The 26,911-nt window shown below is 49.4% G+C and overlaps 1 protein-coding gene and 1 long non-coding RNA gene across 3 annotated transcripts in view; one reads left to right on the forward strand and one right to left on the reverse strand.

Moving 5' to 3' along the window:
* The window catches only part of ST3GAL3 (ST3 beta-galactoside alpha-2,3-sialyltransferase 3), a 204,971-nt gene that overhangs the window by 12,109 nt on the left and 165,951 nt on the right, over positions 1-26,911 (reverse strand). For both annotated transcript variants that reach the window (XM_043878412.1, XM_043878411.1), the window contains 4 exons: positions 14,064-14,158; positions 10,220-10,283; positions 9,253-9,348; positions 8,765-8,951 (listed from right to left, as the gene is read on the reverse strand). In XM_043878412.1, the coding sequence (XP_043734347.1) occupies positions 8,765-8,951; positions 9,253-9,348; positions 10,220-10,283; positions 14,064-14,158 (442 nt within the window). The remainder of the gene's footprint in view (positions 1-8,764; positions 8,952-9,252; positions 9,349-10,219; positions 10,284-14,063; positions 14,159-26,911) is intronic.
* LOC122678021 lies at positions 24,174-25,521 on the forward strand. Its single transcript, XR_006335987.1, has 3 exons — positions 24,174-24,269; positions 24,641-24,713; positions 25,270-25,521. It is a non-coding gene; the product is annotated as an uncharacterized LOC122678021 (long non-coding RNA).

Genomic DNA, 26,911 nt, shown 5'->3' on the forward strand with positions numbered 1-26,911 from the left:
CAGGCCTCCATTGTGCCTGCTTTCAGTTCCACACAAATCTGATCTTGACCCTCTCAGGGCTAAAATCTTCAGAGGGTTTCCACTGCCCCACTGAGGCAGCTTGTCAGGATAATTAAGAGCACAGGTCTAGTTTTTTTTTTCCTTATTTAAAAGGAGTTTATAACCCAGGACTATGTACAAATATCTCAATACACGGTATGATTATTACGATATGCACGCTTAGTCTCTCAGTCGTGTCCAACTCTTTGAGACCCTTTGGACTGTAGCCCACAGGCTCCTCTGTCCACGGAATTCTCCAGGCAAGAATACAGGAGTGGGTTGCCATTTCCTCTTCCAAGGGCCAGCCCAGGGATCAGACTCGTGTCTCCTGCAGGTGGATTGTTTACCATCGAACCACTGGGGCTTCCACCCGTTATGACATGAGAACGAGCCAAAAAGAGATTTAAAACATTTGCCGTACTTATTGAAATATATATATATACACACACAAGACATATCCCCCAGATATTCACATGCATACAACTTAAGATGGGAGGAAGAGTGAGGAATGCTATGGAAAGTACAAATAAAATGAAGTAGAGCTTGAAAGAGGGCTATTCACAGGCGTACAAACTCTTTCAGAACTAACAATTAACCTGGATCAACCAATCAACAAATACACAAATCTCTGTTATGTATAAACCATTTAATTTTTTTTACAAATATATGCTATAATATTTCAGGTGACAACCCTCAAAATATTGATTACCATCCTACAAAAACAGACCTTTAAGAACATCTGGAGGTCTGGTCCCCTCCTATAGAAACCAAGGCCCTGAGAGGTTTCTTTTCTGACCCAATTCATTTCCCCTGAGGGTTCCAGCCACCATCATTCCTCCCCAGCAACTCAGACTTGAATCCTCACTCCCCCCAACCAAGCAGCCGCGGGTCTGTGGCTCCTGCACAGATCCGCCCACAACTGCCTCCTTCCTTGCCTTGTCAGTCCACCCTGCCTGTGAAATGCACCAATAACTCGGTAGGTCTGTTTTTGAACCTTAACCACCAACAACGTATTTCCTCGGAAAGTTCTTTACCCCTTCAAATTCTATTACCATCCTCTCCAAAATATGGGAAATAGGACTCAGTCCTTCTTCATCATGTTTCTGTGACTTGACAGTGAAAAGTCACACACACAGTACGCTTGGCACAAAGGCAGCTTGTTAGTTTCTGCTATCATTAGTCCGCAGGATGAAGTCCCAGCTCCTTGATGTGACTTTGGCTTACAAGACCTTTCACCGTCTGGTCCCCTCTCTACCCAGGTCACCTCCAACCACTGCCACCACATCCATGAAGGCTTATCCCTAAGATTTGTGGGGCCAGGGACAAAATTACAAATGGATGTCCCCACACGGCATCTAAATTTTAGATTCCAAATATGTTACTAGTCAAGGTACCAAGCTGTTAAATAAAATATATTCTATCCTCCCTTGAAAAATGACCTAGAAGGCCAGGTTTGAGTGGAGAACTCTGACTCCTGGAGACTGGTGCTGGCCCAGCATGCAGGCAGAGCCTGACCCCACCTGCTCTCCCTTTCCCTTCTCATCCCGGTCCCGTCTCACACCATGGGAAGTACTGTGCACACGTGTGGGGACTGCCCAGTCTGTATCCCCAAGTTCTACTCACAGCCTCTGCAAACATCTCTCCTTGGAGTCTGCAGAGGGAGATGTGTTCTACCCTCAAGAGCATAGAAGTGAACTTGGCACTGCAATGTTAAGAAATTCTGGGGTCTCCAGTACCTGGGGAGGATGGGCCTGGGGTGGGCATTTCCCTCCAGCTCTCAAGAGAGGCTCCAGAAGGTGATGCCACCTGCAGCGAGCACAGTGTGCTGGGGTCCCGTGGCTCCTTACAGCGGTGTAACCAGAGCCACACTGGGAAGCTGTCACTATTCCCATTGTGCAGAAGAGGAAAATGAAACTCAGAAGTGTGGCGGAGGCAGAGGAAGAGACTGGCTTCTGTTCCTCATGCGGAATCCAGTGCTGTTTCAGCGACCCCCACAGCAAAGCAGTGAGGGCAGGAGCAGCTGTGTGGGCTGGTCCCGGTGCCCGCAGCCTTTGCAGGGTCTCGGGCTACTCCTCTATCTGCCATCTGCTAGTTGAACCCTACTTTTCATAATAAACTCCTTAGATTATATTTGGGTTTGGCCATTATCAATAACACTATGATAAAAACCTTTGTAGGCAGATTTTTCCTTCCCTTGGGTGATGGCTCCTGGTGCCAAGTGTCACTTCCTTTCCAAAAAGCTTGTCCCCGTTTGCACTCTGACTAGTAGCCTTTGAGAGCACCTGTCACTGCACTCTTGCCAGAATTATGTATTATAATTCAAACACATTCTCTGAAGATGTGATAGGTGATAAGTGGCATCCTGTTGCCTTTACATGAATTTTCTGACTGCCAGCAAGGTTAAACAGATTGTTGCTGCTCACTAGTTATATCTCCTTCCGTGTGATCAGTTCAGTCTCCTGCCCCTTAACTGCTGGGGTCCTAATGGTTTTCTTGTCTACTTTCATGATAATAACCATTTGTCATATTTCCTAAATAAACTTTTCAAAGTTTTGTGGTATCCAGTGTTTTTTGGTTGCTGTTTAAATTTAAATGCTCGTGTATTATCAAATATGATTTTTCCTAGCACTTCTGTCCTTTGAAAATTCTCTTCCCTCTAGAGATGTGATTTCTATTCTACTTTCTTCAAAATTTCCTTTGGTTGTATTTTTATATTTTACTTTTTAGCCCATTTGGAATTTATTTTGTTGCATGCTATGAGGAGAGGGTCAGAAACCTTTTTGAAGGCTATATTTGGAAAAAGCAAGGAACAAAAAGAGGAGCCGACTTGGGGCTGGCTGTGTGATGCCGACAGACAAGTGAATGGGGCAGAGGCCAGGGACTGTTTAGTTTTCTTTCTTTTTTTTTTTTTATCAAGGAGAATGATCTTGGAACTGCAGAAAGAAAATCAAACATGGCTAAGAGGAGAGGGATGCCCAGGAGAGGCGCGAGGAGAGCAAAAGAATGCAAGGGTCTGAATCTAAAAGAATGTTCTCTGGGGCCATGGAGGAGGGAGGCAGCCCCATCAAGTCAGAAGACCTGGGTTGGAATCTTGACTCTCACACGTTCCTGCCTCCCTCTGGGTCTCAGTTTCCACATTGATTTATTTGTTTATGCAAGCCAGCTCGGTCTCAAACACCGCTGGAGGTGATGGGCTTAGAGATAAACAGGACAGTCCTTGCTCCCCAGGAGCTTATACAAGTTGACAGATAAGAAAGCCCTTACGTATCATAGGGTGTTGGGGGGACTCAGAAGAGGAGCGTCTAATATCGCCTCGGGAAGACGTGCAGATGTGAAACTGGGCATACACTTTGGTATGGCCAAAGGAATGTTCAGTGCAAGAAGAAGTGGCCAGGACAAGGAAGGGGTTGGAAGGCCCAGATCATGGAGGGTTATGATATGGGTTAATTATGGGGGGCCACACCACACGGCATGCAAGATCCTAGTTCCCCAGCCAGGGACTGAACCCTCACCTCCTGCAGTGGAAGCGTGGTCTTAACTACCAGACTGCCAGGGAAGTTCCTGGGGCTTTCATTTTTGAGGTGAGAAAATGAAAGAAAAAAAAAAAGGCTGCAACAAATTTATAAATGTGAGAGGAAGATCCATTAGAGAGGTAAGAAAGGAAATCAACGAAAAAGGACAGTTCCTGAGAAGGTAGGGGGAGATGCATCCAGAGAGGACAGTCAGAGCTGGGTCTGTGTTCACCTCTACCACTTAACTAGATGTGTGATCTTAGCAAGTGACTCATCCTCACTGTCCTCAGTTTCCTAAACCCCGAGATGGGGATCATAATAGTACCCATTTAACAGGGTCACAGTGAGAACTGAATGAAGGAATTCAAAGAAAGCTGGAAAACTAAAGAGCTTAGTGATGGCCATGATGAAGATGATGAAGAGGAGGAGGAGAGAAACAACGATAACAGTGACTGTGAGATGAGTAACCAAGAGGCCATGGATCACTGTGGTGAAGAAGAGCAGAGGGGGTGATGGCGTGAGCCCCAACCCCTGAGCATCTTTCCTGGGGGTGGAGGAGCAGAGGGCAGGATGCGGGATGTGGCAAGTACAGGGAATCTTCCTGGTGTAACAGGGGATGAAGGATCTGTGAGAAAGAGCTGTGTCCACAGGAGATGGCTTCAGCGGAAATGGTTCCCAGGAGAGCTTGTCCAGAGGTCCGGAAAGGAGACCTCAGGGGTGAGGACCACCGAGCTGGCTCAGCAGAGGCCTCGTCGAGCAGTAGGAGGTCACAGAGTCTACCTGCCTCCCCATGCTTTTCAGGCGCCCTGCACTGAGTCTCCCCAGAGGCCAGGTGGTGTCCACACTGGGCTCCTGCTAGGCAGAGCCTGGCCAGAGGCTCTGTGCTCCTCTCAGGCCTGGAACGGGGCACCGGTGCAGGTGCAGATGGTTTAGGTTTGGGTGCCTGGTCCAGTAAGGCCTCACACATGCGGGGACCTGGGGGCCATTTGCCTTGTGGATTCCTGGATTGCCAGCCTTTCACCAGGAATCCCATGTCTCTACCTCTTCTAGGCCTGGCCTCTGACTCCTGCTTTTAGATCATTTCCTAGGTTAGGCTCTGCAATCTAGACAAAGATTCCACTCCCTAGTGCAACTGGGCTCTTCCAATGGTATCACCACCAGTAATAGTAAATATCCATAATTGCCACAGACAGAGCATAATTGTCACACACTATGCCAGGTGCTTCTATATTTCATCTTGTTTAACTTTTAAACCCACCCTGAAGGATGGGTAGTACCACTCTTGTTTTATAGATGAGAGGAGTCTCAGGGGCTTAGGTTATCTGCCTAAGGGAACCCAGCTCACAAGTGACAGGGTCCCAATTTAAACCCAAGTCTGTATGACTTCACGGCCTAAGCTGCTTTCTCCTCTTCAACCACATTGTCTCTCAAATGCAGGGTCCAGTGCCCCTGTGCATGAACATGGGGCCCTGGCCGGCCTCTCCGATCCCTCCTTCCTCCCCCAAGGACTAAACAATAGCTGGAAGGTCAGGCCTGTGTCAAGGCTGTCCAGGGGCTAACCCCTAGCCAGTGTCCTCTCCTCTCCCCCTGCTGGGTGGGACCCACACCCACCAACTCAGCCCAGGTCTCAGAGCCTCTTGAACGGATGACCAGTCAGAGCCGCTCAGCGGTGAGGCCAGCTTTTCGGGTTGCCCAAGTAAGAATGAAGAGGAGGAAGCCACCAAGGGGACTGGCTCCCGGGGCCTTGAGAGTGCTGGGTGACCAGTATCCTGGGGCGTGGTGGGGAGGCTGGCAGAGGCAGGGGACACAGAGCAGGAAGCTCACATGTCCCGTCCAGTCCAGGTCCCAGGGCTCCATCCTCAGGACAATGGACAGGGCATCTCCAGCCTTCATCAAACGCCAGGAGGAGGAGGCTCAGGGCACAGCACCTGCCACCCTGCTAGGACAACCTCTAGTCTGGGGACAGTCTGTCCCATTAGACCGAGCGACTTTGCATTTCTAGCTCAGTGACAGCACCAAAAACATCCGACGACGCCTGAATAATGAGTGACTGCGTGGATGGACGGAGCCAGATGTGCCTCTGAGAAGAATTCCACAAGAGCTGGTGGCTGCCCCGCCTCCATGGACCTACACACACCTGTGCCTCTGTGTCCCCAGTTTCTCCCTCCCTCCTGACCTCAGCTTCCCCACTCAGCAGCCCACGGGTGCTCCTCTGAGCTGCACTCAGCACACAGGACCTGCTGGGAGCTCTTCTACTTGCTTGATGGCTTGGTCTCCCGAGATTTGAGAGATAAAGGGCCTCGAAAGGTAACTTGTTTGGAGTTATCTGTGCTACCACCCAGTGAATCAGGAAATCAAATAGCCACAAATAGTGAAGAGGAGCGCTCCCGTGTGGATGGAGAAAGCATGGCTAGCTCTAGCACAGGCTAGGTTTTGGGTTGTCCAGTCTTCCTTTCTTACATCTTCCCCCCTCTCATTCCCCATCAGGACTCCTGGGAATCAGGAGGTTACAAAGGCACTGAGCCACAGCTGAAGCCTAAGACCTGTTCCAGCCTTGGCTCCGGAACACAGAGCTGCCTCCTGCCAGAATTCTGCATGCGAGGCTCCAGACAGGTGCAGCAAGCACTCCAGTAGCCCAGGGGCTGCACGGTTAGAAACAGCACTGCGGAAGCAGGTCAAGCCTGCCGCCAGACACCAGATGGGGCGGGCCCAAGAAGCCACCTTCCCACATTTACCAGGTCTCAGCTGCCAGAGGAGGGAAGTCCAAGTGGCGCAGTGGTAAAGAATCTGACTGCAGTTCAGGAGACTCAAGAGATGGGGGTTCAATCCCGGGGTCAGGAAGACCCCCTGGAGTAGGAAATGGCAACCGACTCCAGTATTCTTGCCTAGAAAACTCCATGGACAGAGAAGCCTGGTGGGCTACAGTCCATAAGGTCGCAAAGAGTCAGAGATGACTGAGCACCATCCACACACACTACTGCCAGAAGAGTCTGAAAGAGGGCATGGGAGAGGTCCTGCGAAGGCATGAGCCCTGGGCCTGGGGTGGAGGAGGCACCAAAGAAGCTTCCAGGGTAACCAGCAGGGCCTGGGCGGGCCCATTCCGGGTGCTGGGAGAGGTGAGGCCTTGGGTATCACCGGCTTTCCTCTGGCTTTCCTCTGGCCACTCACTCTAAAGGCCCCATCTATCTTTGACTTTGGCGACAGGAGCCTCATGAACTTCAGAGGACTCTCTCCCAGCTCACCTCTCCCCTTTCTACTCATCCCCCAGCTCTGGGAGGGAGTCCTCAGCAAGGACCACAGGGCTGGTCCTGGAGCCCTGGGCAAGGCCAGGACGGGACACAGACATCAGTGCAGTGAGCATGGTGCATGAGCACAGCCCACATCTCTTCACCCCAGCTGCTCCAGTCAGGTCCCCGCACAGGCCTGCCACCAAGGCCAGGCCGGGCAGTGAGCTCCCGAGTCTCTGGGGAACAGTGAGGCCCTGCTTTCTGCTTCCCGAGTGGCCTGAGTGTACTGAGCCTTCCAAGTCTAGTTAGCTTCCTTTCTTTTCTTCTCTCTTTTCTTACCCCTTCTGGTGATTTGTATGAGTCCTGAATTAATTGAACCTGGTGTTCTTGGGAGGATCATGTGACAACACGCACCTGGCTGGCCCGGGCCCACCTGGGCCTGGCTTCCCGATTTGGGCTGCCTGTCCTATCCCAGTCTGCCCAGCAGGAAGCAGGATCTGGTGTCTGAGCCAAGACCAGGTCATTTGTGGTGGCTGGGCCCGGACGGGTAAGACAAGCAAAGGGGATCAGGGCCCTGCCCTCCAGGAGCCGGTGGGCAGATGGGCGGAAGGCAGGGTAACAAAGCAGCCCCAGGGCAGACCCAATTTCCTCCCATTTCTCCCTTAGAAGTGCCTACCTATAATTCCAATTCTCTTGCCTTCAAGGCAAAGAGAAGGGCTCTGAGAACTAGGGTCTTGAAAACAGCGGGCTGCTCGCTCAGTCCCCACACTCTGCCTGCTGTGCGTGGGCAGTGGGCCTGCTTGCCGCTCAGACCGACTGAAGCCAAGCCCCTTTCTCCCCTCTGGGGAGCCAGACCCACCCAGGAGGACTGGGCTGCCACATTCAGCCTGGATCTAGATGGGCTTCCCTTCCCCTCTGTCCCACCTACCTGAATTTCTGGACCTGACTTCTGTCTTCGCTCTCGATTGCTACCTACTTGACTCTGCCTGCCCTTGGCCTTGTTTGGGAAAAGGCTGTGGAGTTAAACCAAATTGCACTGAGACCTCCATAGGCAGGAGAAGCTGTTCCAGCCGCCCCCCAGCTCTCCTTTGAACCTCCAGAAAGAACAGCTAGCTTCTTACTATAGGCAGAGGGCTTCTGTCATCATTCTCCTATGCTAAGAGGCTTGGGTATTGAAAGATTAATGGCCTGAACTCTGCAGTGCCCTTCTCCTGGGGTGGCTGGTGACAGCTGGTTAGGGGGAGAGGTGGAAATAAGCCTGGACAAGTTGGCCCAGAGTTGAGAGACAGAAGGCTCAGGAGGGGACTCAGTGGGTGGTCCACAGAGGAGCAGTCTGACCCTACTTGGCCATAGAAGCTCTCTAAAGAAAGGGGCCCAGACCCTTGTCTGCCAAGAACAGTGAGTACAGAACCTGACCATTCCCAGAGTGGAGACAGACTCAGTGGCAGGTCAGGACCCAGCCACTAGTCAGTGGTAAAAGCACAACGTGGAGAGAGACTGGGATTTAGAGGTTGGGAACTGGCACCCTCAAGGTGAGGGGTCTGCAGGCCCTGTGCAACGGCCACAGGGTCACCTGGCTGGGAATGAGGGGAGTCCCACATGACCAGAGTCAGAGAGACCTCAGAGTGGGGGAGGCACTGGGGGGGCGGGAGGCGGGACAAGTACAAAGTTAAGGCAGGGAGTTGTGGAGATCAGCAGTAAGGCTGGGGCTAGCCAGGCGCCTGGGGTCTGGCTTAGAGAAGGCTGAGGAAGGACCAGAGCCTGGGTCTCTGGAGGCAGGCAGCAGATGGCAGGCACATCAGCTCCAGGAGTCTGGGCCATGACCTTGGCATCTCCTGGCCCCTCTGCCCCTTGACTGCATCTGGTCCTTACTGCTCCTCTTGAAAGGTTCCTATTGTTCTTCGACCGGGTCAGGGGAAGGGGCTGACGTGGAAGCTGGGCAGAGCCTGAGCAAGAAGGGGAGGAGCCGGGGCGCAGGGAGCTCACCACTCTCTCCTTGTAGACGATGTATTTCAACCACTTGAAGTCCTGCCACTTGAAGCCAGCGAGGACAAAGAGGGAATCGCGTTCGTACTGCTCAGGCCGCTGCATGGCGCCCTCGGGGTAGGTGATGCGCAGTGTGGTTTTGCTGCCCACGTCCTTCTCAAAACCTTTCACTGGTGCTGAGTTCAGTCTACAGAGAGCAGACCCAGTCAGACAGAGCCTGTCCTGGGCTCACTGAGTGTGGTCTGCAGGCCTGTGTTTGGGGAGACACCATGACCCCAGAAGACCCCAGGGGCAGCAGATGGGGAGCCCAGGCCACGTGTAGCCTCCTAGCTTTCTGTCCCAAAGACTTCCAACCTGGCTTCTCCTTGAGGCTTCCACTGACCTCCAGTCCAATGGCCCAGATGGACAGACAGTTAGTAATGGGTTCAGGGACCAGGGGGTTGGGCCAGGACACGAAGGTACCTGAGGCATTGCTTTGAGGAGCTCACCTGACCACTATGTCATAGTCATCAATTCGCGACCCCAGAGACTTGTTGGCCAGGACACCTCCGTTGCCCACGATGATGCAGCGACGGCAGCTGAGGCTGAGGGGACAGAGCGGAGACCTCTGTGGAGAGCTGGCCACCAGGTCTCTCCCCCTGCTGCTTTGGCCCCTGACCCCATGCCCTTGGCCAGACACAGGCTGGGATGGAGGAGGAAGACCAGTGAGCCTCTAGCAGCATTTCTGAGAGGCTGGAACCACACTGCGGAGAGCTGGGCAACTTGGACTCTCAGATCCCCCTGACTCTTCTCCAGGGAAATGTGGGCGTGAAAGGTGCTTGGGCACTGACTCTGGGGTGGTGAGGAAGGAGGCTCTGGTAAGATGGCATTCTGGGTTAAAGACTCCGCAAGGGTTGGTGGGTTTGGGGGCAGCTTTCCAGGGAGAGGGAAAAGTGGGCTGAGCTTGAGGGCTATCTAGGGAAGCAAGGACAAAGGAATGAGCCTGGGGGCGCCAGGACTCAAGGCTGGACTCCTTTCTAACTCAGAAGCCCCCATGCACCCAGCAGCCACCTGAGAGCCCTACTCATGTTGCTTCTCCCACCTCTGACCCTGGGGCTTCATCCGTCCAGGGTCTATTGGCTTCTGAGCTGTCACTGCCTCCTGGATTTAAGCCCTCTCAGTTACCCCACCACCCAGCCCCTCAGTCCCAGTGCTAAGTTGATCCCAACCCAGTACATACTCTTCTGACTCTCAGACCTCTGCTGCCTGAGGACTGACATTCTCGCCAAGTGTTTATAGCTCAACGGGGTGGCTAGGTCAGGGGGTGGCCCTGCTTACCTGCTTATCTGCCCCAGTGTGTGTGTGGATGTGTGGGTGTGCTGCAGAATCTGCCCAGACAAGGGAAAGGCCAGCTGGGCCTCAGCACCTCTGCACGTGCCGGGCAGGCAAGGGGCAGGAAGCTGGGGAATGGCTTACCTGTCCAAGGCGGGGGTCAGGCGGTACTCTTTGGTGACGGACAGGATGGCTTTGATCAGATTGTCTGTGGACAGGGGAGGGAGGCAACTGTTAGAGGTCACTTAAGGGTTCCCAGAAGATGTTTGCTGATGAGCTGAAGGCCTGTGTTCCCGGGGCTAAGATGGGGAAGGGAACTCCACACAAAAGGCTGGGCCACTAGCCTAACTTTCTCCCTGAGAAAGGAGATGCAGGCGGGAGAACAGGCGTGTGCACACGCCTCTGCCTGAAGCCTGACGGCGCCTGCACGCAGCTCCTTCCTTGGGCTTCCCTGGCCCCTTCTTAGCAGTCTCAGCTGGCTGTTGGAAACTCTGCAGTCAGGCCCCAGGGACATGCACCCTCAGGTGTGGGCCTTGCCTGGGAGCTGGGGCATCAGTCTCCCCAAGAACGGGAGTGCCGGTTAAAGACAGAGACCACACGATGACTCTGCGTCCCCACCAAGCAGACACCAGGAAGCAACGGAGGGGACACCAATGGGGAAGAGCTCGAGTGGTCCCAGCCAGGTCCCCAGCTCAGGCCACTTGGCCTCATTTTCTGAGACCACCTTCCCCTCACTTCCTCCCTCTAACACTGCCGATCCCTCATCCTGTTCTTGCCAGGCTGTCTCTACCACCTTACATCTTCAAGCCCTGTGACCTGGCACCTGCCCACCTGCTCTCCACTCAGGCTGCCTGTAGCAACGGCTCTGTGACATCTCTGCTCTCAGATCATATGACCATATTCAGACCTCGTTCTTCTTGGCATCTCTCTGGCTCTGGCAATGATGACTGCTCTCCTTTCAAATTTTGGTATAACAAGACCATTATTGTATAACAGATGATACTATCAGCCTTGGACTCAAATCCTGGCTCTGTTGCTTATGAGTTCTGTGACCTTAGATAAATCACTTAGCTGTCTTTGAGGTTTAGTTTCCTCATCTTTCAAATGAAGACGGTAATTCCTACAGTGCAGAATTGTTAGGAAGATAAAAAGATAATGTACATAAAGACCTAAAGATAAATAAGCTGGTATGACCACAGTGGGAAACATCTTCATATCAAATAAAGATGTAGCTATGCACAAACACCTTGCAACTCTCCTCCTAGGTGGACAGCATCAGAAAAGTCACACATTTGTTTAAGGAAACATGTACAAGAACATTCATTGCAGAACTGTTTGTAATAGCAAAATGTTGGGAGGCAACCTAAAAGTCAACCAAAGTATATTATCTGTGGTGAAACAGATCACCAGCCCAGGTGGGATGCATGAGACAAGTGCTCGGGCCTGGTGCACTGGGAAGACCCAGAGGAATTGCGTGGAGAGGGAGGTGGGAGGGGGGATCAGGATGGGGAATACATGTAACTCCATGGCTGATTCATGTCAATGTATGACAAAACCCACTGCAATGTTGTGAAGTAATTAGCCTCCAACTAATAAAAAAAAATAAAAATACACACTCAAAAAAAAAAAAAAGAAAGATATTAATTCCAGAAAAAATAAAAAATAAAAAAATAAAAGTCAACCAAAGGAAAACAGATTAAATGTGGTATATGGAATACTATACAGTAGTTACAAAATCAATGACCTAGAGTAACCTGTACCAATACAGATACATCTGAAGAGTATAAGCAAAAAAATCAATTTGAAAGACACACACGTATGCAATACTGTTTATAAAGTTCAAAAACATGCAAAAACCATGCCATATTTTTAATGGATATTAAAATAGACTGGAGAAATATATAAACAGGCATGAAGCCATAACACCAAAACCAGGATACCGGTTTCCTGGGAAAGGCAGGGGATGTAGGAAAGGTTACATGGAGCTTGAACTGTATCTCATGTGTTATTTCTGAACTGAGTAGAGAGTACGTGGGTATTCATTATATCAGTCTTTATGCTTTCTTATAAGACTGAAATACTTCATGTAAAGAAAAGATGCCTCCAAAATTAAACACAACAATCTTTTATTTTTTTTCCTTTTAAAAAAAATTTTTATTTATTTTTAATTGGAGGATAATTGCTTCACAATATTGTGTTGGTTTCTGCCATACGTCACCATGAATCAGCCAGAGGCATACATATGTCCATTTCCTGTTGAACCTCCCTCCTACCTCCCACTTCATCCCACCCTTCTAGGTTGTCACAGAGCATCAGATTGAGCTCCCTGCTGACTCACAGCAAATTCCCACTGACTGTCTATTTCACATATGGTAATGCATATGTTTCCATGCTACTCTCTCAATTTGTCCTATCCTCTAACCTCATAATTTTTTAAAAGGTGGAGTGGAAAATACTGTCAGATGCAGCCGAGAGGTCAAGTTAAGGACTGAAAAGTATCCTTGGGCTCTCATGGGGGGCTCTGAGCAGTTTCACTGAAGTGGTGGTGAGGGGGTTGGGGGGAAGACATTCTTCAGGAGTAAATGGTAAGGAAGAGGAGACAATTGGCATGGGCAATCTTTCCAGAAGTCAAATGAGAGAGGGTCAGAGTGACATTCCTTTAAGGAACGTTCTATACTAATTGACTTCAGACACACTTTGGGGAAGGTCACAGATCCCCTCCTTTTCCTACCTGTAAGGAAAAGCATACTGCTGTTAACTGCCCAAGGCCAAGGCTATGGACTGGGTTTTTGTTTTCTAGGAGGGGAACCTTAGCAGAATGGTCATAAACTATGGGGTACTTTTTCTTGTTGGATGATGGGCTCTGTATTGGCCTTTCCTGCCCTTTATAGCTTAGTAGGATCAGGATCTCGAGTGAGGGTTTACGAGAAAAGTTAGGCTGCTTGGTTCCTTGCACCCATGAAAAAGGGGTTCATATGGTTCAACCCAACCTTGGAGGTTTTGAAGGTCAAGGCTCCAGTTCAAGACTATTCTTTTGTTGGCCACTGTCTTCTTTTCAGGGAGGGGTGGGCTGGCTGAGTAGAGGGTTTGGGCATTCTGGAGTCTGCTAGCTAAACGATATCACCCTTTAACAGTCATCTTATTTAATTCTGACCACAACCTAATACAGTGGTCTTATTCTCTCCATGTAACTGATGAAAAAACTAAAGCAAAAACATGTGAGCAACTTGTCCATGGTCACAGCTAGTAGAAAGGTAGACCTGGGATCTGATCCTTCTATGTATGATGTAAAGCCAAAAATCTACCATGCTCTGAAATAGGAGCAGAAAATCTGATATGGAAACAGAACCATTAAACTCTCAGTGATGCGAAAGTCTTTTGTCAGGAGCTGCACGGTGAGGTTCCTGAGGCAATGGAAGGGGACAGTTCTGAGAGTATGGGAGGGAAAGGCTGGCCTTGGACAGGATAAGGAAGGACTGGAGGGAAGGCTACATAAGGTGAAAAACATCAGGAGGGGTTGACGGAGGGGTCTGGGGGCAGTCATGGGGCACGGCCTCTATTTCCCCTGGGATGTCCCCCTAGTCCTCTAGGATATCATACCGAGTCCTCTAGCACGGATGTCTCAGGCACCCCTTTTGGGTGGTCTCACAGCACTGTGTTCTTCTCTCATCAGAGGCCTTATTGTCCTGTCCTGCCTCCCAAGTACCTGCGTCTGCATCAGACTGGAGCTTTGTGAGGGGGAGGGCCACAACTGTTTACTCTACTGCTATGTACCTAGCCCCCAGCAAAGTGGAAAGCTCTGAGTAAAGAGTCCACTAAAGAAGTAGGAAAAAAGAAAGGACAGGAAAGAGGGAGAGGAGGTAGGGCATTGTTGGGGGGGGGTTCCCCATCAGAGAGACTTCTGAGGGTACAGCCCTGCCCTGAAGCCCAGGGAGGTAACCTGGGAGACAAGATGTTCATATAGAGTGGGGCAGGGTCCCCAACATACCTTGACCTTTGATCCCAAAAGGCGGCACAAATTCCCGGATCCTAGCCCACTTGCGGAAGGAGTCATCCAGGAACATGGGTGCTGGCTTGGAGAACCTGGAATACAACAGGGCTGTTGAGGGTCCCAGAGTGTACTAGGCTGCAGTGCTGGCTGGCATCTGTCTTGACTGTGGATCTGCTGGAAGCCAGCCACTATGTTCCAGCACCCCCTGGCGACCCCAGCCTACTCATTGGGTAGTTCCTATGTGGGATCTGATAGAGCTTGTTCAGTGGCGCCTGGGTTTGGAGGAGTGGGCCTGGCCTGGCCACGCCAGTGGCCAGCTGCCGGAGTGGAGAGACAGGATGCACTCAGCAGGGATCAACGCCCCCGAGCTGGACGCTCTCTGGCAGGTTATCCATGCCTGCATCTATCCCACAAGCACGGCTGTCCTCGCTGTTCCTGCAAGCTGGAAACTCAGAGATGAGATGCTGCCCAGTGAGCAAAAAAATACCCTCAAATACAGCCAGTGCAGAGAGACAGAATTTGGGAGAGAATTCTGGGAGGTGGACCACCCAGGTGTGGAGAAAGGAGACTCCACGTGAGAGGGCAAAGCAGGTGAACAGCCATAGGAGCTGGAGGTTTGACCGAAGGGAATATTTGTAGTATCCTGTAGCTAAGAGGCAGGCAGGGCTGAGCGGAGGCTACAGAGGAGCAGAAGGCTGAGCACTCTGCTGGCAGAGAGGAGGACAAAGGGAACACTAAGTTCCCGGGGAGGTGGGGGAGGGACATGGAGCTTACAGGGAAGGCAAATTATGGTCTGGAGGAAAGATGGGAGGGAAAAGGGGAGAGGGGGAAGCATGAAGTGATGCTGAGCTTGGGAGAGAAACGGGAACCTCTTGGGAAGCCAGGGAGTGGGCAGGGCAGGGGGGAGGCTGGGAGGTAGGGATGGCCTCAGAGGGGTGCAGAAGGAAGTGAGCAGAGTGAGAGGAACAAGAGGAACCAAGCTCTTCAGAGATGCTTGGACAACACAACCAGACTGGAACCTAGCACCCTGGTTTTGAGACCTTGAAAAGACAGCCCTGGAGATGGCCAGCACTGGTCACTTCCTGGGTGTGGACCTCTGCTCAGGGCCTTCCTGGCTGAGAATGAAGGTGTACAGGCCTCGGCCTCGGTGGCTGTCTCTGTAACAGCCTGAATCACCCACTGAAAACCTGAAGACTGGAGGAAAGGGCTCTCCTGGCCCAGAGGTTAGAACTCAGCCCTCCCGGCGAACCCTAACCTCAGCATCCATTTCTCATTCCCATCATCACTAACATCGTTACAATCACCAGGCCCAGGGGGAATCACAGCAGTAATCACTTGGAGGTCTAACGTTATTGGAGATTTTGAAGCGAACTTGAAAGAGGCAGAAAGGTTTCAGTGCTGCTGCCTCCCCAGCCTTTGCTGCCAGGAAGAAGCTGTCAACACTCGACAGCTTGGGAGGGCCATTCCTGCACACTGGCTTTCTTCTCAGCTCACTCCCCTTCTGAGTGCAAGAGTCAGTCATGTTTCTCATACCTGGTACACACAGTCTAAGTGAATCGATACATCTGATGTTTTACCAGAGGCCCCGAGGATCCTGGCCAGAGTCCACAAGCTCCCTGGATAAGCCTGGGGCAAGCACCTCTGTGTCAGGCTTGAGCTTATAAAAGTTTAGCAGTTTCTCAGTCAGGCATGGACAGGATTTTATCTGCTTCCCAGGATATTGGATGTTATATGCTAGTAAAATTTCCTAAGATCTAGCCAAATGATCTCAATACATTATTTTCTTTGTCTTTTCCCTTCCCCCATCTTTCCAGCTGATTAGAAAGTTCATTATGTTAATTGTTACTAAAAAAAAAAAAAAACCTATATTTTTGGTGTTGCTTGTAATATGTGTTACTTTTGGGAGAAAGATACAAATAGGCATGCACACACACATACAAGTAAAAATACTCATAATCCTACAACACAGAGACCATTAACCTTGGGTATATTTCTATACTGATTTTCCTTTTCCCATACTATTTTTTAGATTGCTCTGTAAACTACTTTTTTCACCTTATAATATTATGAAAATATTGCTCTGTAAATAGAACAAAAACCATTCTGCTGGTAACCTGAATAAAAAATGATTCCCCTAACAGAATGTACAGGGATACACAAATGAAAAGATATGTTGAAACCATTAGATTTTATATCTCTTTTCTCTTAAGCTGGTTTCCTTGTTTATAGTGATATTAACATAATTATGTTAATATCCACACATATAGATACACACACAAAATGCAGAGGGCAGATTCAAGATAATACCACCAGTATTATTACTAACACTATCATTACTAAAAATGACTTAAAGTTTCTTTATAGTTCTCTTTGCCTTAGGGTATATCCCACTAGAGAAGTACAGATAAATTATTTTGAAATAATCCTGCTGAGTTCACTTCATCAATAATACATAGTTGGGTTCATATGTTTCATTTTGTATCTTAAAATTTGCTTATTCCTCATTTTAATTTAGTTTTATGATGACATAAAACTATAGAATTCCAGAATTAAATTCACAAAGCAATATATATTCAGAGAAATCAAACTTTTATTTGTGTCTGACTCCTGTTACTTTTAGTCCCATTTAGCATTCATTTTTATTAGTTTTTAATTTTTCCTCCATGTTTTTTTGAGATAAGCAAATACATATGTGTGTGAATTCCTATGCCCTTCTATATTCAGTAAAATGTAACATATACACTGTTTTACTTTTTGATTTTTTTCACTGATATTCAATATACTCTGGTGATCAATGCACAGCAGTAGATAGAGTTATATACTTGATGATACCTCATTATGGTTATGTACATATATTATTCTAGCGGTTCCCTGGGTTATTTCTGGTCTTTCTTAGAGTAGTTACCACTAACAGTCGTAACAATGAACAACCATGTATCCATCTTTTTTTATTTGCCAGTGTATCTTTGGAATAGATTCCTAGAGTTGGGTTTGCTGGATCAAAGGGAAAATGCATATACACAGTTTTGATCCATAGCCAACTCCCCTCCACCAGCATGTATGACAGTATCATATTCCCCACAGCCTCCCCGACACAGTATACTGTTGAACATTTCAATTTTGCCAGTCTGACAAAAAGTATCTTAGTGTGGTTTTAATTTGTATTCCTTTTACTATGCTTTGAATTGAACATCGTTATATATGGAGGGGCCATTTGCAGTTGTTTTTCTGTGAATTTTGTACATATCTCTTGCCCATTTTCCCAAAGGGTTATCGGTCTTTTTCTTCTATTTGTCCCAGCTTTATTAAGATATAATTGACTATAAATGATATATAACACTGTGTAAGTTTAAGGTGTACAACATTGATTTCATACACATACATGGCAATATGATTACCACCACAGCATTAACTAACAATCTTCTCTCTCTCTCTTTTGAAGCTCTTGATATATTATATATATAAACCATTTGAGATGCGATTACAAATAAATTTCTGAGTTTATTTATTTATTCACTTGGCTTGTGGTGTTTTCTTGCTTTCTTTTTCCCCCCTTTTAACACTAGATTTTTTTAATGCAGTCTATTTATTAATCTTTTCCCTTATTGCTTCTGGGTTTTGAGTTTTAGTTTAAAAGGTTTTCTTCATTCACATGTTATGTTTCCCTCTTTATTAGAATTCCATTGATCTCTTCAGTCTCTCTTGCCAGGATGCTGTAGCCTCTTGTTCCATTGTTTTTTGTCTCATCCATAAGGCAAAATCCAATCAAAGATTAATCAAATCTGACACGCTTATATTTTATGAACTCAAAGTGCTGCTAGAACACACACACACACACACACACACACACACACAGAGGCTGGTTCCCCTACAAATTCATGGACTTGACCCTTAGGTAAGCCCTCGCACTTGCTCAGTGGCTATTGCAAATCTTCACTCTCCATGAACTCTATCCTTTTTCAGCCTTATCTAAGTAGACATCTCTTCTTTTCTCTCACTTCACAGACAAAATCAAGCTTATCAGATAGGAACTCCTTGCACTTTTTACTTTCTCACCTTACCTCAGATCCATTAAATCTGGTCTCTCCATCACACTATGCAGCCCACTCCTGTCTGTTTCCCACTAAGCATGCAGTAAGCTCAGGTCTCTCCTATGTGAAAACTAACTCTAATGGCAGAAAGCGAAGGGAAACTAAAGAGCCTCTTGATGAGGGTGAAGGAGGAGAGGGGAAAACCTGGCTTAAAACTCAACATTCAAAAAACTAAGATCATGGCATCTGGTCCCATCACTTCATGGCAAATGAGGTGGTGGAGAGGAGTAGAAGCAATGACCTATTTTCTCTTCCTGGGCTCCAAAATTACTGCAGATGGTGACTGTAGTCATGAGATTAGAAGATTCTTGCTTCCTCAAAGGAAGGCTATGAAAAACCTAGACAGTGTATTAAAAAGCAAAGACATCACTTTACTGACAAAGGTCTGTATAGTCAAAGCTATGGTCTTTCCAGTAGTCATGTACGGATGTGAGAGTTGGACTATAAAGAAAGCTGAACACTGAAGAATTGTTGCTTTCAAATTGTGGTGCTAGAGGAGACTCTTGAGAGTCCCTTGGACTGCAAGGACATTAATCCAGTCAATTCTAAGGGAACTCAACCCTGAATATTCACTGGAAGGACTGATGCTGAAGCTGAAGCTCCTGTACTTTGGTCATCAGATGTGAAGAGCAAACTCACAAGAAAAGACCCTGACGCTGGGAAAGACTGAAGGCAGAAGGAGAAGAGGGTAACAGAGGATGAGATGGTTGGATGGCATCACCGATTCAATGGACATGAACTTGGGCAAACTTCAGGAGATGGTGAGGGACAGGGAGGCCTGGCATGCTGCAGTCCAGGGGGTCACAAAGAGTCAGACACAACTTAATGACTGAACAACGACAACAACAAACTAACTAATTCAAACTCTCCTGACCATGTGCCCATGCTACCAATCTCTCTCCATCCTTTCATGGCAAAACTTCGAGAAAGAGCAGTGGATATTCTGTCTCAGCTTCCTCATCTCCTATTCACTCCTTGATCTACTGCTATCTGGATTTTATTCCTTTGAGACTAGTTGTATTCTATCAACCTTGCACTATTTGTAGCTCCCTGAACATGCTGGTCTTCATGGATTTACACATGCAGTCTCTGCCTGAAATGTAGCCCCCTAACCATTCCCTGTATTACCCCACCCCTTTCCCTCTTTATTTGCCTGGAAAATCCCTTCTCAATCTTAAGGTTGAGGGTGCTTTCCCTGGACAGCCTTCCTCACTCCCCCAGGCAGACCTGTACTCTTTCACTAGGATTTCCACTGCACTTTGTTCAGCCCCCAGGAGGTGGCTCGGTGCCTGCAGAGGCCTTGGAAGCTGAGCCGGGGGCCATAAACAACAGGAAATGGGGTGGGGTGATGGTACAGGTGGGGTGTGCGTTTGTTTGTGTTAACTGTGCCGGCGGTCTGGGCAGAGCCCCAGGCTACACCTGCAGGAGAATTCCGGGGCTTCTGTCCAGAGACCGCTGCCAGTCTGGGGGCCCAGCCAGGGTGGAGGTGGCCCTTGAGGTGCAGAATAACTGGCCAGTATAGCAGGGTTGTGGGATGCCTGACCTGCTTGCCCTGGCCTAGGGGGTAGTGGGGCAGGGTGGGGCAGGCTCCAGCAGACAGGCCCCAGCCCGCCAGCTCTGCCAGCTCTGCTGAGAACCCCAACACGCGAAGCAGCTCTGAGATCAGGTTTCAGGAGGGTGTGTGTGAGTGCGTGAGAAGGAAGAGGGGAATGAGGAGGCGGAAGCTGCACTGTGATCTGTGCGTCTTTTTCTTCTTGGAAGGTAGAGCATAGTAGAGTAGAGACTTGGGACTCTAGGAGGGCACATGCTAAGGGTGGGTCTGACCCTCTGTGCCTCTCATAGCGAGGTTGGAACCCCAGGACCCATGTGACTGCCCTGCCCACCTACCCATAAACTGAGCGAGGTCGATGACTCGGCACATTGGTCAGTCAGCCAGCCAGGATGGGCAAGCCAGGACCCCCCTACCCCCAGCACACACAAAGAACTCTCCCAGCTCATTTAATGCCCAGCAGCGTAGCAGAGGTGCAGTGTAGAAAGTGAATGTCCCCAATCCTGGTTCACCAACCTAAACCATTTCCTAAGACCCGGAACATCAAGCCTGTTCCCAGAGACCAGCAGGGAAGTTAACTGGGTCTCACTAACAATGAGGGGAGTGATTCTTTATGGGCACCAGCAGACCCAGAGCAGGGTCTTCCTCCTAGTTCCTACCAACCCAGCAGAGAAGCTGCCTCCAGATGTGAGTTTGCTGGATTAAGGCAACACACAGCTTCGGCCCTCCATCTGTGCCTACTGGGTTGGGTGACCAGCCTTCTGGCCACTTCTCACAGTAAGGATGAAGAGCCCAAGCAGCCTGGGAGACAAAAGGAGGGCAGAGCCCAGGAGTGGGTCCTGACACCAGGGGCCACAGCACAGCAGTCTGCCAGACTCAGCCATAGGCCAAAAGAGTGAGACTGTCATCCAACGGGGTAAAAGCCAAACCCCAGAGATCCTCCTTTCTAGAACCTGCTCTGGGAAGCGAAGGGGTGGACAAAGCAGAGGGACACACATTCTCTAGAATCTACCCGATCTCGTTTGGGATCTTGCCATGGCAGCCCCACCATGAATGGCCCTGCACTGTCAGACTCTGGTATATGTCCAAGCAAGCCAGATGAGCACTTTGCCCATGCCTTGTCCAGCTTCCATTCTTCTGTCACTTCTCCTAACCCACCTGAATGGGTCCCGTGGAAGAGTAGGAGTTAGAGGAGAAAGGGTCATGAATCTGCAAGACAGGTGGATCTATGTCCTGCGAGAAGAGGCAGGGAAGACAAACAGCAGGTACCAACCAACCAAACATGAGCACAAAGCGGCAGCCTCCAACCCTACGCAGGATGAGCTGGAGCTGGAGCAGGCAGCCCCGTCCAACAACTGCTTGCCTGCGTAGTGGCGGGTCCTGTGCTTAGCGCGGGCTGGGGACCTAAGGTAAACTAGCTTTGGTCCTGCCCCTCAGGAGCTAATGGTAGACACAGGCAAACAAATAACCATAAGAAAATAAGTCTGCACATTCTGTGTTTTGGAATAGGAAAGGGTGGGGCTTCCCTGGTAGCTCAAGACAGTAAAGAATCTGCCTGCAGTGCAAAGAGACTTGTGTTCCATCCCTGGGTCAGGAAGATCCCCTGGAGAAGGGAATGGCTACCCACTCCAGTATTCTTGCCTAAAGAATTCCATGGACAGAGGAGCTTGGTGGGCTACAGTACATGGGGTCACAAAAGAGTCAGACATGAGTGAGTGACTAAACAACAACAACAACATAAAGCTCTCAGACCAACTTAGGGTTTAGGAAAACCTTAAAGGAGATGCTGAGCCTTGAAAGAAAAGTAAATGTGGGCTTGTGGAGCATGATGGGAAAAGTATTGATTTGAGGAGAAGGGAAATGCAGACAAAGGCTTAGGAGGGAAGAGAACCAGAATCGACCCTCCCCTTCAAGGCGAAGAGAGAGACTGCTGAGGCCGCCAGAGTGGAGCAGCATGCACCAAGGGCAGGGGAGCTTCAGCCTGGCCCCCACCCGGTGACCTGCCCTCTAGTCCCATCCAGGCAGGCGCAGCATGAGGAAGGAGTGAGTGGGCAAGTGTGTTCTGACTGGGTGCAAATTAGGTACAAGGCAGCTGAGGAGCAGGCTCTGCACAGAGGGAAAAGGCCAGGGCAGGGCGTGCGTCAGCACTGCAGGGGTTGGCCTGATGCCCCAAGGCGGTGTCAGGACCAATTTCAAGCTGGATCATCACTGGTAACTTGGGGCACTCGGTTCATGCTCTTTCTTGTTGGCACCTTGCAGTGGATATCTGTGTTCCTTCCTCCTTCTTCTATAAAGCACCCACTTCTTATTCCATATGGTCCTAGTTGAGCTGACTCCCCACTGCTGCTTAGATGGGCATGTGGCACAGGCTGGCCACTCAAGATACTTCACCTCTCGGAACCACAGTAATTAACTTGACAATGGGCACTTGAGCCAAAATACTAAGACCTATGCGCCTAGAGCCCATGCTCCACAACACGAGAAGCCAAACTCACTGCAATGAGAAGCCTGCACACCACAGAGAGTAGCTCCTGTTTGATGCAACTAGAGAAAAGCCCCTGCAGCAATGAAGACCCAGCACAACCAAAAAAAAAAACAAAAAAACGACACAGCCACATTCATTCATTTACCCAACAATGTCTATGGTTGCTTTAATGCTGTGCCAGCAGATTTGAGTAGTTGTGGCAGAGAGTACATAGCCTGCAAAGCTGAAAATACTTACTATCTGGACCTTTCAGAAAGAAAAAATTTGTCACCTGTGGGCCTAGAACTGCTGGAGCCATCTTTTGTGGTTACACAGAGGAACTATCTGCAGAACGGTCAAGCCCAGGGAAAACAGAGCCAAGATATGGGAGAAAAACATTGAGTCCTAGTCCAGGTGGGCCTGAAGATACTTCAGCTCTGAACATAACAATTACATAAATGAATCAATTTCCTTTTTGCTTGAATTAGTTTGATATAGGTTTCTACCTACTACTTTATACTTGAGGATAAAGTTTAAGCTTTTTAGTCTGGTTTACAAAGCCCCAGACTGTGATCTGATTTCCTTATGCTGACCTCCCTGCTTCAGATAATCCATCTTATCTCCTCCCTTTCCCTAAGGTTTAGCCATGTCCAACAACTTACAGATTCTAGACCTTGCCAGGCTCTTTAATACCTCCACGCCTTTCCACTTGCTGTGCCCTTTGCCTGGAATTCTTTTCCCCTTCAATCACATTTCTGCTGGATTTCTTCAGCCCGACTCTAGCGTCTTTGCCTCTGCACAGGTCGGGTCTTACCTGAGCCACATGGGGCTGATGGAGCCTCTGCAGGTCCCCACTGTTCGTGTGCCCTCCTGGCACTGACTGCACACTAATGTGCCTGTTCCCTCCCCGGCGCACGGCCAGGATGCAGCAGGTGCTCAATAGATGACCACTGGCTGGAAGAGGGAAAAGAACTTGGGGTGACCGGCTCCATAGTGCAGGCCCCCATGGGCCAGTGCAGGCCGAGTTCTGCCCACCTGTGGAGCTCTGAGGGCGGCTTTGTGCAGCTCCTCATGGGCACTTTGACCCCCCCTGCTCCAAAGTGATGTCCAGGCTTCCAGTGATGTCCCTACTGTTTCCTAGCAAACCCCTCCTGCTCGGAAATGCTGCCAGCTGCTGCCCCTCCTTCTGTTTAGGGACTCTGGCCACATCTGTGTCCAGACAGGCTGGAGCCACATGCATGACATGTGTGACAGGCAGGGAGGCCTGTGCTGAAGGAGGCCCTCAACGGGGCAGTGCCTGGACTGCTGTTGACAGGGCTCCCGGACTCTGCTGACAGACTGTACCCAGCATGGACCAAGGAGGAAGGGAAGGGGCCCGACGTCCTGGTAAGAAGAGGGAAGTGTGGGGAGGTGAGGAGAGGACCATGAGCTGAGAAGCCACAAGAGGCAAGAGAACCTTCCCCAGTCAGAGCTTGGATGATGGCCAGACTGTCTACAGAGGCCACATAACCCAGAGTCCAAGGACACAATCCCAGCCCTAGTGACCACTCTCCGGCTCTCTAATACTTGCTAAGCCCCAGCTTATCCCAGGTGCCATGCTAGTCCCTGGGAATATGACAATACAGCTCAGAGTCCTGGCTTCATGGATGATGGATGAGGCAGCAAATACACACACAGAGGCAACAGTGAAATGTGTGACAGATGACAGCTGTAATAACAGCAGTTTACAGTTACTGAGCTTTTGCAATATTCTAGACACTGTCTGAAGTGTTGTATGCTTGTCATCCCATTTCCTCCTCACAAGAGCCTCATGGATGGACACAATGTCATCCATACTTTATCATACTGCCTTTGGGATACACGAAAGTCAGTGGGCCCCTGGGGAAGGGCAGTCAGGGGTGGAGAGGGGACGGAAGCAGCCCACAGTGGGTGGTGCAGGGAGAGAAGTGAGAGCGTTTCAGAGAAAGGCCATTTCTACAGAAACACGGTAGTGGAGCAGAGAACAGAAACGGGCTGGGAGCTGGCGAGTAAAACGGGAGGGGGAAGAACTGAGCCTGCTTGTACTGGGGGAAGGAGCCAGCAGAGAAATGGGGGACAGGGTACGAGAGACAGAGGGGCAGCAGCAGAGAGGCCCCGGGAGGCGAGGGGACCAGATCAGAGTAGGAGGGAAGGGACACAGAGGGCCGATTGACTTTTCCCTGGGAAATGGGGGAGCAGGCGAGAGTGGCTTCTCTGCTAGGTGTGCTGGGATCTGGGGGAACCCCATTTCTCTGGGGAATCTCTGGGGTTAAGGGTTATGGGCGTGAAGGGGTGAGCTGTGGTAACTGAAGAGGCTTGGAGCCGTCACTGTAAGTCAGCCAGGGATGGGATGACTGAGCAGTGCTGAATACTGGGAGAGTCTGGAGGCCTCTCTCTCCACCAGGATGCCACAGTGGGACCGATACATGTATTCGTGCGTCTCTGTTAACAGTTCAGCAACCCGGAAGCAGAAGCAGAAAAAGTGGCTGGATCCGTTTCATCAAGTTTGGACCCTGCCTTACGAGGTGAGCCAGAGGCACACGGGAGTGTGACAGACGTGGTGGGGATGTCAATGATGGATAGGACCGTGGTGGAAGGGTGGAATTTCTGGCTTTGATGGGGGGAAAGGAGAGGCCAGGCAGAGGCAGTTGATCAACCAAAACTTAGGAGTCATTCTTTGCTTTTTTAGTCCCATATGCTCAGATCATCACATTCTCCCAAGAGAAATACCTATTTTATAAACAACCCTCTATCTTGCCAATAGGACGGAGTCATTCTTGACTCATTTATTTTTCCTGTCTATCTCTTATCTGTTGTTCATCAGTAAATCCTGTTCACCCACTAATCTCTGTGTCCACTGCTACCACCCAAATCACCCAAATCATCACCCTGGGACCAGTGGTCAGTGACCAGCTTCCACCCTGGACCCTCCATTCCATTCCTAGACTAGCCAGAAGGATACCCCTAAATCATCAACCACATAAGGACATTCCTCTGCCTAAAACCTTCCCACTGCCTCTGATCAAAATCAAACCACAGACAATGACTAATCTCCCTCATCTGCCTCTCATTTCATTTCAGGTCCTCCTCCTGACTGACCCTGAAACAGTACATATTGGGCTTCCATCCAGTCCTTGAATACAACAAACGTCTTCCTGCCTCTGGACCTTTCTGGAACCCCTGTGGACCTTCAAGGCTGGCTCTTCATTTTCATTCAGATCTCTGTTCACATGTCACCTCTTCAGAGAGATCTTCTCCAACCCCTCTGTTGAGGGTGGGTTTCCTCCTCCTGTCTCTATCACTCACCTTTGTTTTATTTTCTTCATAAACATTCAGCACCATTTAAAATTATCTTGTTCATTTGCTTATTGTTTCATGTGTGTGTGCTTGCTTAGTTACTCAGTTGTGTCAGACTCTGCGACCCCATGGACTGTAGCCCGACAGGCTCCTAGGTCCATGGGATTTTCTAGCGCAGAATACTGGAGTGGGTTGCCATTGCCTCCTCCAGGGGATCTTCCTAGCCTGGGGATCAAACCCACATTTTCTGCATTGGCAGGGGGATTCTTTACCACTGAGTCACCCAGGAAGCCCTATTTAGTAAACTAGAACAAGATAAATACTGTGGGGGAGAAAGTTATGGCAAGGTTTATAGCAGCAGTTGAGTTGGATGAACAGCATCCAGTTGAACAGGATGGTTTCAGGGTTCACTTCATGAGAAAGGTGAAATGTGAATACAGACTGGGAGGAGGTAAGGGAGTAAGACAGATGGATATCTGGAGGGGAGTATTCCAAGAGGGGCAACAGCTCCAAAAAGCCCAAGGCAGCAAGGAGTATGGCTGTTGTACAGTGAGCAGAGGGAGGGTAGTGGGCGGTGAAAAAAGAGAGGAAATGGCAGGGGACGGGGGGGGATCATGGATGGCCTTGGAGGCCATTGTAAGGACCTCACCTTTTACTCTGATTGAGACAGGAAGACATTGCACATGAGGAGAGGTTGATCTTCAAAGCTGAGTGGACACTGCCTCCACGTTATCAAGGGGAAAGGAGGAAGAAGTGGAGCAGATGCCGGTGGTTTTAAAGATTTGGTGGGAGTCAGATCTCTGATCTCATCTCATAAATACTTATTCAGCATCTGCCTGCTATGCTAGGCACAATTTTAGGTCCTGGGGGATATGGCACTGAACAAAATAGGCAAATCCCTAGTCACACAGAGCTTGCATTCTCCAGTTATAATGAACTGGTACACGTAACAGAGGTAAAGAATCTACCTGTCAATCCAGGAGACATGAGTTTGAGCCAGTTTGGGTCAGGAAGATCTCCTGGAGGAGGAGATGGCAACCCACTCCAATATTCTTGCCTGGAGAATGTCATGGACAGAGGAGCCTGGTGGGCTACCGTCCATAGGGTCACAAAGAGTTGGACATGACTGAAGCTACTAAACAACAACAATTTACTAAATAATTTACTTAAAACTTGTTTATTGTTGGTGTTTACCTATAAGACTATGAGCTTCATCAAGGTAAGCTCTTGAGGAGATTACCTTGGATCCTGCAGGTGAGCCCTTAATGCACTCACAAGTGTCCTTAGAAGAGAAAGGCACAGGGAGATTTTACCACAAACAGGAAAAAAGGCAATATGACCTCAGGGACAGAGTCTGAAGTGATGTGGCCACAAGCCAAGGAACATCAGCAGCTGCTCAAAGCGGGGAGAGGTAAGATACGGACTG

The sequence above is a fragment of the Cervus elaphus genome, chromosome 20 (genome assembly GCF_910594005.1).
Source record: "Cervus elaphus chromosome 20, mCerEla1.1, whole genome shotgun sequence".
Taxonomy (NCBI): Eukaryota; Metazoa; Chordata; class Mammalia; order Artiodactyla; family Cervidae; genus Cervus; species Cervus elaphus.